This window comes from Branchiostoma floridae, chromosome 7 (assembly GCF_000003815.2).
Source record: "Branchiostoma floridae strain S238N-H82 chromosome 7, Bfl_VNyyK, whole genome shotgun sequence".
NCBI classification, from domain to species: domain Eukaryota; kingdom Metazoa; phylum Chordata; class Leptocardii; order Amphioxiformes; family Branchiostomatidae; genus Branchiostoma; species Branchiostoma floridae.
Window position 1 is genome coordinate 1201404 of NC_049985.1, and position 14225 is coordinate 1215628.

Genomic DNA, 14225 nt, shown 5'->3' on the forward strand with positions numbered 1-14225 from the left:
GTTGATGAGCCATTCCTCCAACCTCTGCTTGGAGAGTAGAGGTGCCAACAATGGCTCATCAACAGCTGGCAGCCACTGTCTACCCATTCCAAGGGGATGTACTGTGTTTCCGTCTGTTCATGAAGAAACACTGACTCTTTCTCTCTCCCTCTGTATGTCACGTTAATGTTTTTTGTACGCACTCACTCACTCACCCATTCTCTTGCAAGTGGTAGTCTGTGTTTCTGCAATTCCCAATGAAGTATGGTCGTATTGGGGTCGTACAACGATCCTTGTAGTTGTATATGCAAGTGTACATCTGTGTGTGTGTGAGCATGTTTGAAGTGTTTGTGTGTGTACATCTCTCTCTCTCTCTGTGTGTATACATGTGTGTATGTGTATGTGTACATCTGTGTGTGTGTGTGTACATGAGTGTGTCTGTGTTTGAGTGTTTCTGTAATTTGAAATAAACACAATACATACAGATACACTCATGGATTGAGACGACAGCCAGAGCACTTTTACGAAGAAACTGTAATAAGTTCCCTTCCAGCTTTTTCTTACTGTACAAATTCTACCACGTAACAATGACTAACGGAAACAGTAGTGGGTGATCTGGCCAATAAAGATCATCATCCAAATGTCTACTACAACGTAGGGTTAGAGTATAGTCTGTAACGTTAGTGCTGGTTACAGATGATTCAACGTAATGTATAGACTATCTTGCACACATGTGAACTATTACTAACTTATACTGACTACATATATCTGCATGATTGGTGCACACTTAGATACACTTAGGTGGAGGCTTTTCTAAAAAATAAGTATCATTGTTAATAATAGTAATAATAATTCATGAATCTATAAAAACTGAGGCTGGGGTACATTCTCCATGTATACTTACAAAACGTCATCCACACACGGTTTATCAATCACGACGTGGTCACTCTTACCTCCACTTACACACACACAGGCTACATAGTACACGTTTGGCTCGCCAAAAGCTCTTCGCTCATGACATAATCAATGACTACTCCATGGACGTACTCGGGGCAAAGTCTTATACAAGCCAGGAACAAAGTTTACAAATCTGGAGGTCTTGATGCTACAATATTCTTCTTTCCTCCGTTTTGATTTAAAGAAGAAAAAAATTGGCCTTTGAAGCCAAAGGAATAAAATCAAATTTCATCCACTTCTAGGAATACTAGTATTTAAGACCATTGAAGGACATGGTATAACCAAGGGACTTCCTTGGTTGAGCCTAATTTATATGTATGCACTGATCGCTTTTTTCTTACCAAAGAAAAAACGTTTTTTTCAACATTTGTAATATCTTATGATAACTTATCATATCATAACTACGATCTTTTACATCAGTAGATTTTGTTAATTGAACTGCCTTTAAGCTATAATCTGTTTATGAATCTCTTTTTCCCCCCATAAGGGCAAGATTTAGTTGGTGATAATCCAGTGCCAATAGCAAGTCATATGCAAATTGTTAACAGGTATTGTAATGTCTTTTATGTCGATGAAGGTTGGACATCCAGGTAATAAGATATACAGAACAACAGTTACTCAATAAACTGGATATGATTTTGGAAATGGTCAGAAGTTTCAGACAGTATGCACTGTCTTTCTTTCCCAGTGTCACTGAAAAAGTGGATACTGTCTGAAATGTCTGTTTCCAAAATCATATCCAGTTTATTGAGTAATGGTTAACTATAATTCTGCATATCTTATTACATGGATGTCTGACATTTCTTTGTGCAATGCCTATTGTCACATAAAAGTTTTAAACACGAGCAAACCACTTGTAATTTCTTAAGTGTTATAAGCTTTACAAACCATAGTAAATGAGTTGAACAATCAAATAGCTGATGGAAATTTTAAGGTCAGCTAATCTCTGAACAATAAGTCCACTAACGTTACCCAAAGAACTCATATAGCCCCCCTCCCCCCTTGACCTTCAAAAAGCTGCCAATGAGAATTCATTAATAATAATTTCTCCAACCTCACAATGATTAATGATGATTGTACAATCCTTCCAAATCCTAAACAACATCGGCTGTACACTGCGCTGTGTACTAGTAAACAAGACTTGTTGACAAACTAAACAAAACTGTTTACCACAGAATGAGTTTCTGAGATCACAGCCGATAAAACTGGGTCCAAAATGATAAAACAACCTGCTATATGTACGTCCTAACTTTCCTTTTAACACATACATGTATAGGCAGGTAGAAGTGCACTATAGTACAAATAGGCACCAAATTCACCTCCTGAAAACTGTCAAATTATGGCAAAATTCTTCCCAGATTTAACACTTTTACAGTTTATAGTGTTACTTTTGTGTTGGGATCTCTTTCAAGCTGCTGGTATCAGAAACAGGGCACAGTATTGTTGCTATAACTCAAATTGTCATTCCAAAATGCCAATGATCACTTCTGACAACATTCCACAATCTTATCAAGTTGTACAACACTGAAACTAGAGACGCTTTAACAAAAGACATTAGTAGTCCTACAGAATAGTGATAATAAAACGAGAAGAATTATTGGCTGCACTTCTGCCCTTATCCTTGAGAATACTACTATCCACATAGTACAAGTTACTATAATTCCTGTAGGACAAATTACTATCCCTGTAGTACAAGTCACTATCTAGCTGGAAATTCTCACAGAGCCTGTTTAGAAACAAAATTACACAAGTTGTTCTGTAGTACTTTATATTGGAATATACAACGGTCCCTTGTTTTTTGTTGCATGGGCCCAGAGCTCTGTCTTGTCTGTAAATGTCTTCTCAGGTTTGTAAGAGAAAGAGAGTCTTCTCACACAACTTAAGTTTCTTCTTTACTGGTCAATGTTTGGAAAACCTGACTTTCTAAGACCCGCTTTCCACCAAATGGCAACTGCTGAGCGACTGTTGAAGAACGAAAACTGGATCTGTTTTACCCTTCATTTTAAGCTTTGAACATGATGAGGTTGGATGAAAAACATCATAAAAGATAACAGAAAATGATGGACGCAAAAGGTTCGTTCTTCGTCTAGGAAGCTCAAAAGTCAGGTCGATCAGCTGGCACAGCCTCTGGTGGAAAGAGTGTGCTAGGGACTCATAAACTCTGCTACTTCTCACCACAAGGTGGCACTGCAGCAAGATGAATGTAGTCCCAAGTATGACTGAGTCTATATCCCCTCTCTTCCCAGTAGAAGATACCATTGGCCATTGGGGGAAGCAGAAGGGAGGGTGCCAAAACATTCCTACATGTAAGAAGAAGAACTAGTTGGGTGAGAAGATATTTTTTTCTTGCAGTGCCCTGTGTTGTTTTGTCTATCCGTGGTCTCTACAGAGGAATTTGGTCGGCGATCGCCTGCACACGTCGCTCACAAGGCTGTGGCTCTGTAGACTGAAGACATGTCGTTGTCTCCATTCCCCAGAGAGATCGCCCTCTTGAACATCTGAGGGGGGAAAAAAAGGCAACATGTAACATGTATTTACATTTACAAATTCCGACAGAATCAGAAAGGTTTATTTGCACAACTTCGCAGCCTTGAAGGCTGAATTGTGTGATACATTACACTTCAGCACACATTCACTTAAAATCATTAAACAGTTGAATATAACGTTATACACATTATAAATATATTAGTATACGTAATGATAAACACGATCACTTCAAACATTTGACAATTGAGATACAGCGTGAAGAACATTCGGTAGGCTTATGAGAAATTCAATGCGGAGTTCAGATGTCTAGTTCACAGTCACTTGTTCAACAGCTTCACTAGGTATGGGATCAGAGAGTTTTTGTGTATATTGGTACGGCATAGTGGAGCATTCAGTTTCTGTTTGTTTCGAGTGTTCCGGCCGGAGATTTCACCTTTTCCAGTTGGTAAATTACATTACAACAGGTAAAGGAAGGTAAAGGTAGTACCATAGCCTTTTTGAGGCCATATGGGTAGTGGGTTGTTAGCCACTGTGATTAGGGCAGAGTATTGGGAGGCAGAGCCCATTCCTTTCCTTCCACTGCCTTTCCTTCCACTGCCTTTCCTTCCACTGCCTTTTACCTTCTTAACCAAATTCAGGTACCCATTTTTGCAACGCCCTAGGAAAACATTTTATGTCACAAGAAACCTGAAGTTTGCTTAATACATAACGTTGTACAAAAAATGTGCATCCAAGTGCCTTTCTCAAGGAATTACAGAAATGCTCTTCATCCTGAGTCCTCCAGCCTACCCACTCGGCCATTTGACGCCACTTGAAAACTCCCATATCCTATAATCCACCAACCCGAGTCCTGTATAAGAACCCAGAGGGGCCGGTAGCACACCTGAAGCTTTAGCCTTGCCAGAGAGCCGTCGTTTTTGGCTGAAGGATTGAAAAGCATTTTTCATCGTGATCTGTTGCTGACATGACCTGGCTATAACAGAAAGGGAAGATTTGCCTGAAGTGGAAAGGATTTGGGTTTGAATGAATGACTTTTGTCCTCCAAGGCATATGTGAAAAGTCACTAACCTCAGAGACTGGGAATTCCTACTTACCTAATTCTACTTTTGGCCTAAAAAATACATTTTTTTTGTATGATGTGTCTCTGACTCTAGTCTCTGAAAAAAAGGTCTTTAGGTCTGGATTCTGTCTTTTCTTAGACTTAGGCCAGAGTTACCCAGCAAACACAGTAAACAATGTACAACTAAAATGCAGGAGGACACAGGTATTTGTGCAGGTTTGGGCCTCCTGGCAGATTCTTTTGCAGCTGTCAGGCGCAGAAGGTGCTACGATCCTATGGAGGATGTGGGAGCTTGTTCCTCCTTGGAAATTTTTAAATTCTAAGTCCCCCTGAAACACAACTTTTGCTTGTAGATTCTGCTCTGCTTGGTTCAAAGGCATTCTGTTGTAATATCTTAACATGCCGATTCTTGTCCATCATAGAGGACGGAATGGGCAAAAGTTTTTTTCGTCTCCAGCAGCAAAATTCTGTCCAAGAACAGAAGGACGCAAGAACCCTGGAGTAACTCAAGAAGGGGCTGATGGTGGGATTGGAAAAAAAAGGTGTTTTAGAGTTTGAAAAAAACTAACTCAAGAAGGGGTTAATGGATGGTTGGAAAAATACTGTAAATGTATTTAATTTCGCGGTAGCGGGAAAAAGGACTTTTTGCGGTGGTTTTAAGTTTGCAGTAGCACTATGCATTTTAGTCTCTTGCTGTCATGGAAAAATGTTCGCGGTGCTTTTAAGTTCGCGGTGAAGCGGCCACTCGAAAACTGCGAAAATTGAACCACTGCGAAAGTTTCTGCATTTACAGTAACACGTGAGTCTGACTGACCTCGTTTGCAGCTGCAGCCACGGGTAGCGACTGTTTGAGCTCGTCTCCGAGAGCCAGCGCCAACCGCATGTCCTTCTGCTGATGCTTCAGTGGGAAGGAAGGCTCGAACCTGCTGTGGAGGATGGCTGCAAAACATGGGAACATAAAAAATTAGACGATTCGAACCTAGTAGTATCCGGTATTTGATTATACTGCTGCTGGGGTCCCTGACACAGGTAGGCAGTAAGTCTAACTGAGGAACCTGCTGTGGCTAACACATGGCAGCATCAAATATTAGATGAGAATCATCTCCTCAGATGCTTAGATAATCATGGCTGCAAACACTCATGTACTGTTAGATGGGGATTACTTCTTACTACAGCTACCTATCTACTTGACGACACCGTAAATACTACACATTATCATCACCTCAGATATTACTCTGTACTCTGTAGTTGACCAGATGAATTTTAGTCACTGTAGCTTTTGATGTGTCAATAACCCTTCTGTCCCTATTTTGAGGGTGACTGTAAAGCGAGTTTAGGGTGACATGTACTTCTATTTTCTGCCCTTTGAGAAGAGATGCACAGCTGCAAGCATAAAGCTTCACCTGCCATTTGTTGCCCCCCCCCCCCCGATTTCAGAAGATAATGTTGAACTGGAAGATCAACATGAACCAGGTACAGAGCCTACGGGGATGTCTAGACTATATCTTAGTGCAGTCAAAGCTTCCAGGTCAGAGTCACGTCTTCCTCCCGGCACTTTCGTTTCATCCTGACCTGCTGACAAATCTCTGCTAACAAAGTGTGTGGGCTCACCTAACACCTTCAGCTTTCCCCACACAGAAATAGAAAATGAGTATAACGTGTGTCTAAATGTAGCATCAGGTACGAGGGGCGTTCAAGAAGTAATCCACCTGACCCATTTCCCAAAGGAGGAGATTAATGAAACTTGGCACAGTCATTAGTCTTTCTCTTCATAGGAATCACCCAGAGTTATGCATTTCTACCATCGTTTGATGCAGCTCTGGACACCGTTTTTGTAGGACGCCCCAGGTTGGTCCTGCAACAGATGCCTCATCAATGGCAGAAGAGGGACGACCAGGTCTGGGAGCTGTTTCCACAGACTTCCGGCCATGTTTGAATTCACAATGCCAGCGTTTTACAAGGTCATATGATGGGGAATCATCACCATAAGTTTCTTTTATTTCATCAAAAGTCTCATTTGGTATGCGTCCTTTCAAATACAAAAACCGGATCACTGCGCGACACTCAACTGGCTCCATTTCACACCTGGTCCATTTCACACCTGACTCAGTTCAAACACCTTTAAATCAAAAACCAAAATTAGTTCAGAGCTGTTTTTTGCAACATAACCCATAGAGATATGAATCATTACATATGCAAAATTTCATCTAGATCAGACAACTGGAAGTGGGTCAGGTGGATTACTTCTTGAACGCCCCTCGTACCGTACATGTAACGTTACATGTTTAAGCACAGACTCTGGTTTAGGTACAGGTCCGTACCCGGACAGTAACCTGTGGCCTTTAATGATGACAAAAAACATTAATCTGTCTTTTACTGTCTTCTGGTATCTTCTGCAGAACACCAGTGCTTTCAAGACGAAAAATTAAAAACAAAAAAACACCCATACAAAATGTTTTCATCTCTTTCCACTGCTAACACTTTCCAAGTTGCTAAGTCAAAATGTTACTGAGTATAAGTGTATTAAAGTTACTGTAACAGTTACTACCAGTCAATGTAGTTTTTCTTCTTCTTCTATCTGTCTCATTTAATACCAGTATGTGAGGAAGAGATCTAGAGTCACAGTTGCAAGTATAAGGCTACACCTGCAGTTTGTTGTTTTTCAGAATCAATAGACAGGAAGGTCAATATGGAGACAGAAATAGAGCGTACGGGGATTGCTGTATAAAAGTGCACAATCATACAGTTTCTAGGTTTAACTTAATATAGTCAGATTCAAGCCCCCTGACTATTCCATTTCATCTTGACCTATTGCTGACTGTTTGCTAACAATAAGCGTGGGCTAATACCTAACATGGTTATGTATGGTGCTTTTCAAATCACATTAAGCAGGCTTTTCCCCATATAGAAATACAAACAGTTGTTTAATCCCCAAACAGCTGTTTCCTACTTATAAAAACTGTTATGAAAGAAATAAAACTGTTATGAAAGCCAGTCTTTCCATTATATAACAGCCTCCATATAGCAATCTGTTAGAGCAACCAATGCTGACATTAGTAGATAAAAGAAGCATCAATACATTTTGACTCTGGTGAAGACTTTTGAATAAAAGATCGAAACCGGTAAATTGTTGTGTCTCATCCTTCTGATGCCTTATCGATAGATCATGTCTTTTTGAGCATGAATACATTTTGTTCTGCCAGTTCATTGTGATGCTGAAGAAGAGTGATGGATGCCAATCATAATGTCTAGAAGTAATCTCTGTATCTTGTCCAGTTACAAAGAGATTAAATTGGAGGATTATTTTGAGCCCTGTCTCTGCATTGTGTCAGACACAAGTGGAGCTAATTGGACACAGAATTAGTTGCTGTAAATGATTAACACTTTCACTGAACAAGAGCAGGGAAGGTAAAAACTCTACCCAGTTAAGCTAACTGCAAAGGTCTTCCACTAGTTGTGACAGAACAGACAAATGCTCTATGTGAGTGTTTCCAGGTTCATTGTACTGGGGACATTTTCCTGGCTCTTTTATACAAGCACAACAAACAGTGGACCGTCCCGTCCTTTAAGGACAGCGACCCTTTCCAGTAGTGTGCATGTCGGGTGAGTAAAACAACAGCCGGTACTTGAACCCTCAACGTCCAGAAAGAGCCGCTTAAAATGGACAACAATGTTTACGACATAAAATGTGCTGACAATGTTTGTGTGTAAGGAGAAATCAATGTGACCCATTGATCTGTTAAGGGAAGCTCTGTAACCGTTTGTTTTGGAGTGCTCTTCAAACCGACTTGATGGGACAAAAAATACACTGAGAAAACCCACATCAGCAAAACTGTTCATAAGTTGGTCAAGTGGCACCTCAGACATACTGTAGAATGGGTACACTTTGGTGTCCACCTCATACAATACATGTGCGATTAAAAGGCTTTGTATTGAAATAACTCTAGAAACTGAGCCACATAATATGTGATTGTGTTTTCAACAACATATAGTGGCGAGTAGCAGAACTTCATGAGCCATAATAAGGAAGATGTCTGACAGACATCGAAATGTCAGCAGGTGCATAAATTCTAACTGGATGTATATAAGAAAACTCTAATATCCTCTGCTAGAAGTGCTGCCAACCAACAATGTACATGTATATCCAAAGGTTTTGCTAAAAGCGGAACAAAAAGTCAGCTTGAAAAGTGCATGTGTAGTTTTGGGGCCTGAATCTGTCAGCACTAGTTTGATAAAATGTTAACATGGTCCTTCATAAGCAATTCTTCCTTGTTTACCTCCAAGAATTTGACTACAGTACTGTAAAACTCAAAGAAAGGAGGATAATGTACACTTATCATGCAATTCAAAATTGGACTGTCACTACCAAATGATCAATTTTACATTACAGCATATCTCTAGTGACTACATAGCTTTTAAGCTGTGCATATCTTAGCTGACTTACAGTACCCACAATTGTGGCATCAGCAGATTTGCCCAGAAACGTAAGCTGCTATTGATTTGCCTTGTGTGCAGGTATTGTGGCTGCTGTGATCGTCCCGACATCAATACTTGTACATCCTGTACACAGTACTACCTTACACAACATTCTTTGTATTGGAATAACAACGCTTCAGGGGCTAGCAACAGCCCAAAAATATCACAGTACCCCTCAAGTATTGACACTGACAAAACATGAAGAAAACTTGCTGCTCTATAGTGCTAGGCATGGTATCAGGAGAGAAATCGGCCTGAAAAAGTACAAATCTACGGAATTAGAAATGTGACTCTTTGGAACAGTCATCCAAACTTGACTGTGTAACAGCAGAATACTTTACACAACATCTACAACAGTTACTGTGGCATCAGCAGATTTGCACACACATATATAAGCTGGTATTGATTTCAATTGTGGGCAGGGATTGTTGTGATTTTTGAGTCAATACACGTGTATCCTGGACATGTCCGGTATTGTACACGACAACTGCTGAGTCATCAATACACGTGTATCCTGGACATGTCCGGTACTGTGCACGACAACTGTTGAGTCATCAATACATGTGTATCCTGGACATGTCCGGCACTGTGCACGACAACTGCTGAGTCGTCAATACATGTGTATCCTGCATATGTCCGGTACTGTACACGACAACTGTTGAGTCATCAATACACGTGTATCCTAGACATGTCCGGCATTGTACACAACAACTGCTGAGTCATCAATACACGTGTATCCTGGACATGTCCGGGACTATACACGACAACTGGTGAGTCGTCAATACATGTGTATCCTAGACATGTCCGGGACTGTACACGACAACTGCTGAGTCGTCAATACACGTGTATCCTGGACATGTCCGGGACTATACACGACAACTGCTGAGTCATCAATACATGTGTATCCTAGACATGTCCGGTATTGTAAACGACAACTGCTGAGTCATCAATACATGTGTATCCTGGACACGTCCGTGATGACTGTACACGACAACTGCCGAGTCATCAATACACGTGTCAACTGGCCAGGGCTGCCCGTGTTTCGGATGGAGGTTAAGTGTTTGAGGAGGTGCCTTAAGCACCTTAGAGGGGCAGCCCTGCCCCAGCAACCCCCCCCCCCCTGTAAAAATATACCCTGCTACAGAAACAGCAAGAAAACCTACAGACTTCTATGTGCCACTAGGCACTATGACAGCTTGAACATACAAACTACTATTAATGTCTTGAGACGTACCATCCCCCTTGGATCTGACGGCGGCACAGTTGAGAGGCCCCTCCTTGAAGACGTCGAGGACCGTCTGAAGATCGAGCCCCGCCCTCTCGGCCAGCGACATGCCCTCCGCGTACCCCGCCATGACACTTCCCAGAACCATGTTGGCGACCAGCTTCATCCTCGTGCCACTCCCAACCTCTCCTACAACAGCAAAAAAACAAGTTACTGTAAATGTATCTAAGTTCGCAGGGATTCAATTTCCCAGTAGTGGGAAAAGGGGCTTTTCGCACTGGTTCAAGTTCGCGGTAGCACCAGGCACTGTAGTCTCTCACTGCCATGGTAAAATGTTCGAGGTGGTTTTAAATTCGCGGTGAAGCGGCCACCACGAAAAATGCAAACATTTAACCACTGCGAAAGTTTCTGCATTTACAGTAAACAGAGATGGTAGAGGATGAACTGAACTGAACTGAGAGATGGTAGAATTCACTACTTTTATCAAGGATCAGAAACATACACAGGCAGACAAGACCCAAACTTCCCAACTCTCCTACAACAGCAAAAAAACAAAATAAGGCAATCGGAGAGGGCAGAATTCCCACAATACAGAGGATCAGAAATGTAGTGGCATCAAGTAGCACAACAGTTACTAAGGCTTAAAGCTCTGAAGTCCTGGGTTTCAGTCCCTCAGGAAAGGCAATTTATGCAAATTTCCTCATTCTCACTTCACTCAAGCTAGGAAAATGAGCTTGAGTTAGGGAAGTCTCTCTGATAAGATGTTAAATGGAGGTTCCGTGTTTGAGGAGAGCCACACCTCAAGCATGTAAATAAAACCTGTCACACTTACCAAAAAAAATATGGGTCGTTTCCAGATTTTTTATAATTCAGATATTGAAGATGACAAAATACACAAAAAGTAAGAAAATTTGTTCTTTATATCTGAAATTCATTGAGTATCTTTCGCACCCCGCCATGGCGCAAGCTTGACACAAGTGCAGTGAGAGTGCACCTGTACCGAAAAAAAGTTACAAACAAATACAATGAACTTTTAAGGCCAGCAAAGTCCCACCTAAATAGAAGGCCTTTTTGCCCATGGCCAGGAAGCAGGACTCGCAGTCGTCGAAGAGCGATCTGTCGCCCCCGGCGACGATGACCAGCATGCCGTCCTCCGCGGGTTTCCTCGTGCCGATGACGGGAGCCTCCAGGAACCGCCCGCCGCGAGACTCGATACTCTGCAACCGGAAAGAAAATGCAATGTAACCGTTAATGTAGGTTAGACATCCAGGTAATAAGATACGCCAACAAATAGTTACTCAAACAACTGGATATGGTTTTGAAACGGTCAGACGTTTCAGACCACCATCTGGTGTCTTTCGTCACGAGAGAAATCTTGTTGGAGAGGGTTTTTATATCATAGCTGTGAATTGATATGTAAAAGAGATCTAGTTGAAGATTGTCTTCCATCCATTTTTTGCATATCGATCCATAGTTAGGATAAACCTGTTCTTCAACTAGATTTCTTTATCAATTCACAGCTATAGGATATAAAAACCCTCTCCAACAAGATCTCTTCAGTGTCACTGACAAAAACTACTCGATAGTAGTTGAAACGTCTGACCGTTTCCAAAACAATATCCAGTAACTATTTTTTGGCGTTATGTCATGTAACTGATTAAGTCATTGATTGTGAAATGTTGGAGTTCACAGTTCATGTGTTGGCAAGGCCTGGGTTCTTGTCCCCTGACATGCAATCGATGTTGTGCCATTGATAAAGACACTTCTCTTGCTCCATCCAGATGTAAAATGGGTAACATTACCTGACTTTGGAGTAAAGGGGGGTGGAAGGAGAGGGATAGACTCTGACTTTCAGTACAGACATAGTGGATAACAACCCATTGCCCATACAGCCTCACAAAGTCTATGGAGTCTATACCTTTTAACTTTTTTTACCCTTTATAATATACTTTTATAAAGTACTAATTCCTGTAGGTACTGTTGCAGTACCAGCTGTATTTGATAGGTGGCATATTTGCTGCAGTACCATTTTAGACTCTTAGAGGGGGCTGCTAGCTGTGAAACAAGGCAACAACAGAACGTACAGGAATTTGATATACGTATACGAATGCCAATTGCTTTTGACAAAAGCAGATACTCCTCACCAAGGGAATAACTGGACACTTACGTCTCAACTTAGAAATCAATTTTCACTTATAAGTGTGAAATCAAGTGAAAAAATTACCAAGGTGCACTTATAAATTATGGGCAGAAATTTTGGGTGCTAAATGTGAGAAAACAGTATTGACTGCATGTGTGAGCTAGCTGGAAGTGACACAGACGTCTGTAGGCTGCAGAAATTTGTAGAAATCATCATGACATGCATTAAAATTTACATCCAACACGGAAGGAAACTGGGCCCACCCAACTTTTCACTTGAATATGCAACTTCAACCTTTGTCAATACACACCTCCTGTACGTGTGACTATTATGTAGAGTGACACATCTGCTAATGTGCTTGAGTCATATATTGTGCAAATAGTCACAAACTGTAAGTTTTAGAGTCATTTCTACTTTTAGTGGTTGGATATTTTAAAAGGCTGGAGTTGAATAGCGGAAAATTTGGGTAAGTCAAATTTCCTTCCAACGTTGGTTCAAAGCCAGGACCCGTCTTTCTGTCTTGGGACGGAAATTTGCTTGTTGGGGTGAAGAAAATCTGTCAGAAATCTGAACTTCATTAAATGAAATTGATGAAAAATGTATTTTCATAGGCTTAAAATGACAGATTTAACAGCAAAAAGCAACAAGTGGGCTCTCAAAGTCAAACAATGAGTGGGAGAGAAGAAATATTCAAGCTGGAAACAGCCCTGTTGCATCAGTTATTGTTATTGTTATTGGGTTATTGTTATTGGGTGGGCTGACTACTCTCTCTTGGCAGCCAGGGGCTGAATTACTAGGAGCTTACAATAGACGGGGCTAAATCGCAAGGGTCTGGAGTGAGCTGCCATTCGGCGCCACTCAGGTGACCTCAATATGAGCACAGTTTCTTACCTCGGCTACGTCTTGTACCGTTTCCACATCAATGGTGGACATTTCCACATACGCCTTGCCTGGCCTGATACTCTGTAGAACTCCACTGGTCCCGAATACCAGCTGGGGTAAACAACAAGGAAATGTTTAACTTTGGTACTGTTACATGGACATGTTAGGCTATGTAGAACTTTGCTGGTCCCGAACACAAGCTGGGGTAAACAACAAGGGGGAAACCAGGGGTCTAGCCAGCGTCCGTTTTTCCGTCAATTGACGGAAATTTGCTGCGTCTGACGGAAAAATTTTAAAACCAATCCGTCAACTTTGACGGACAAAAATCCTTGGTGGAAGCTACAGGCGGCTTGGGGACGCCGTCCACGGCTGTAAAAGCCACACACTGTTTTGCTATTGTTATGATTGTTGACAATGTGTGTCGGCGCCCTTTCGCATACGATAATCTCATTAAAACCGGTTTTTCAAGGTCTCGGTTCAGTCCTTCTAATTAATTTTCGCGGTTTTCGCGACGATTGTAATTGGCTGACGGAAAAAAATTTCGAGCTGGCTAAAGCCCTGGGGGAAACGGTAAGGAAATGGTTGGTTCTGTTACATGGACAGGTCGACATGTCAGGCTCTCTAGAACTCCACTGGTCCCGAACACAAGCTGGGGATAACAACAAGGAAATAAACGGTAAGGAAATGGTCTGTTCTGTTACATGGACTGTTCCACAACAAACAAACAAACAAACAAACAACATGTTAGGTTCTGTAGAACTCCACTGGTCCCGAACACAAGCTGGGGTAAACAACAAGGAAATAAACGGTAAGGAAATGTTTAACTTTGCTACTGTTACATGGACATGTTAGGCTCTGTAGAACTCCATTGGTCCCGAACACAAGCTGGGGATAACAACAAGGAAAAATGGTAAGGAAATGGTCGGTTGTTATAGACAGTACTATATGTTAGGCTATATAGAACTCTACTGGACAGGTCCCAAACATAAGCTGGGGAAACAACAAGGAAATAAATGTAA

General features: G+C 41.4%; 2 protein-coding genes across 2 annotated transcripts in view; both read right to left on the bottom strand.

Moving 5' to 3' along the window:
• LOC118419242 (glutamate receptor 2-like) overlaps positions 1 to 3202 on the bottom strand; it is a 19877-nt gene extending 16675 nt beyond the window's left edge. The window contains exon 1 of the mRNA XM_035825590.1: positions 3112 to 3202. Within this exon, the coding sequence (XP_035681483.1) occupies positions 3112 to 3202 (91 nt within the window). The remainder of the gene's footprint in view (positions 1 to 3111) is intronic.
• On the bottom strand, positions 3111 to 13311 carry LOC118418961 (glyoxylate/succinic semialdehyde reductase 1-like; the record flags this gene model as incomplete). Its single annotated transcript, XM_035825117.1, is given in 5 exon segments — positions 3111 to 3434; positions 5298 to 5422; positions 10194 to 10373; positions 11239 to 11401; positions 13216 to 13311. Coding segments are annotated over 5 exon segments (585 nt in total). The 3' UTR covers positions 3111 to 3359.
• Between the last annotated feature and the right edge of the window lie 914 nt (positions 13312 to 14225).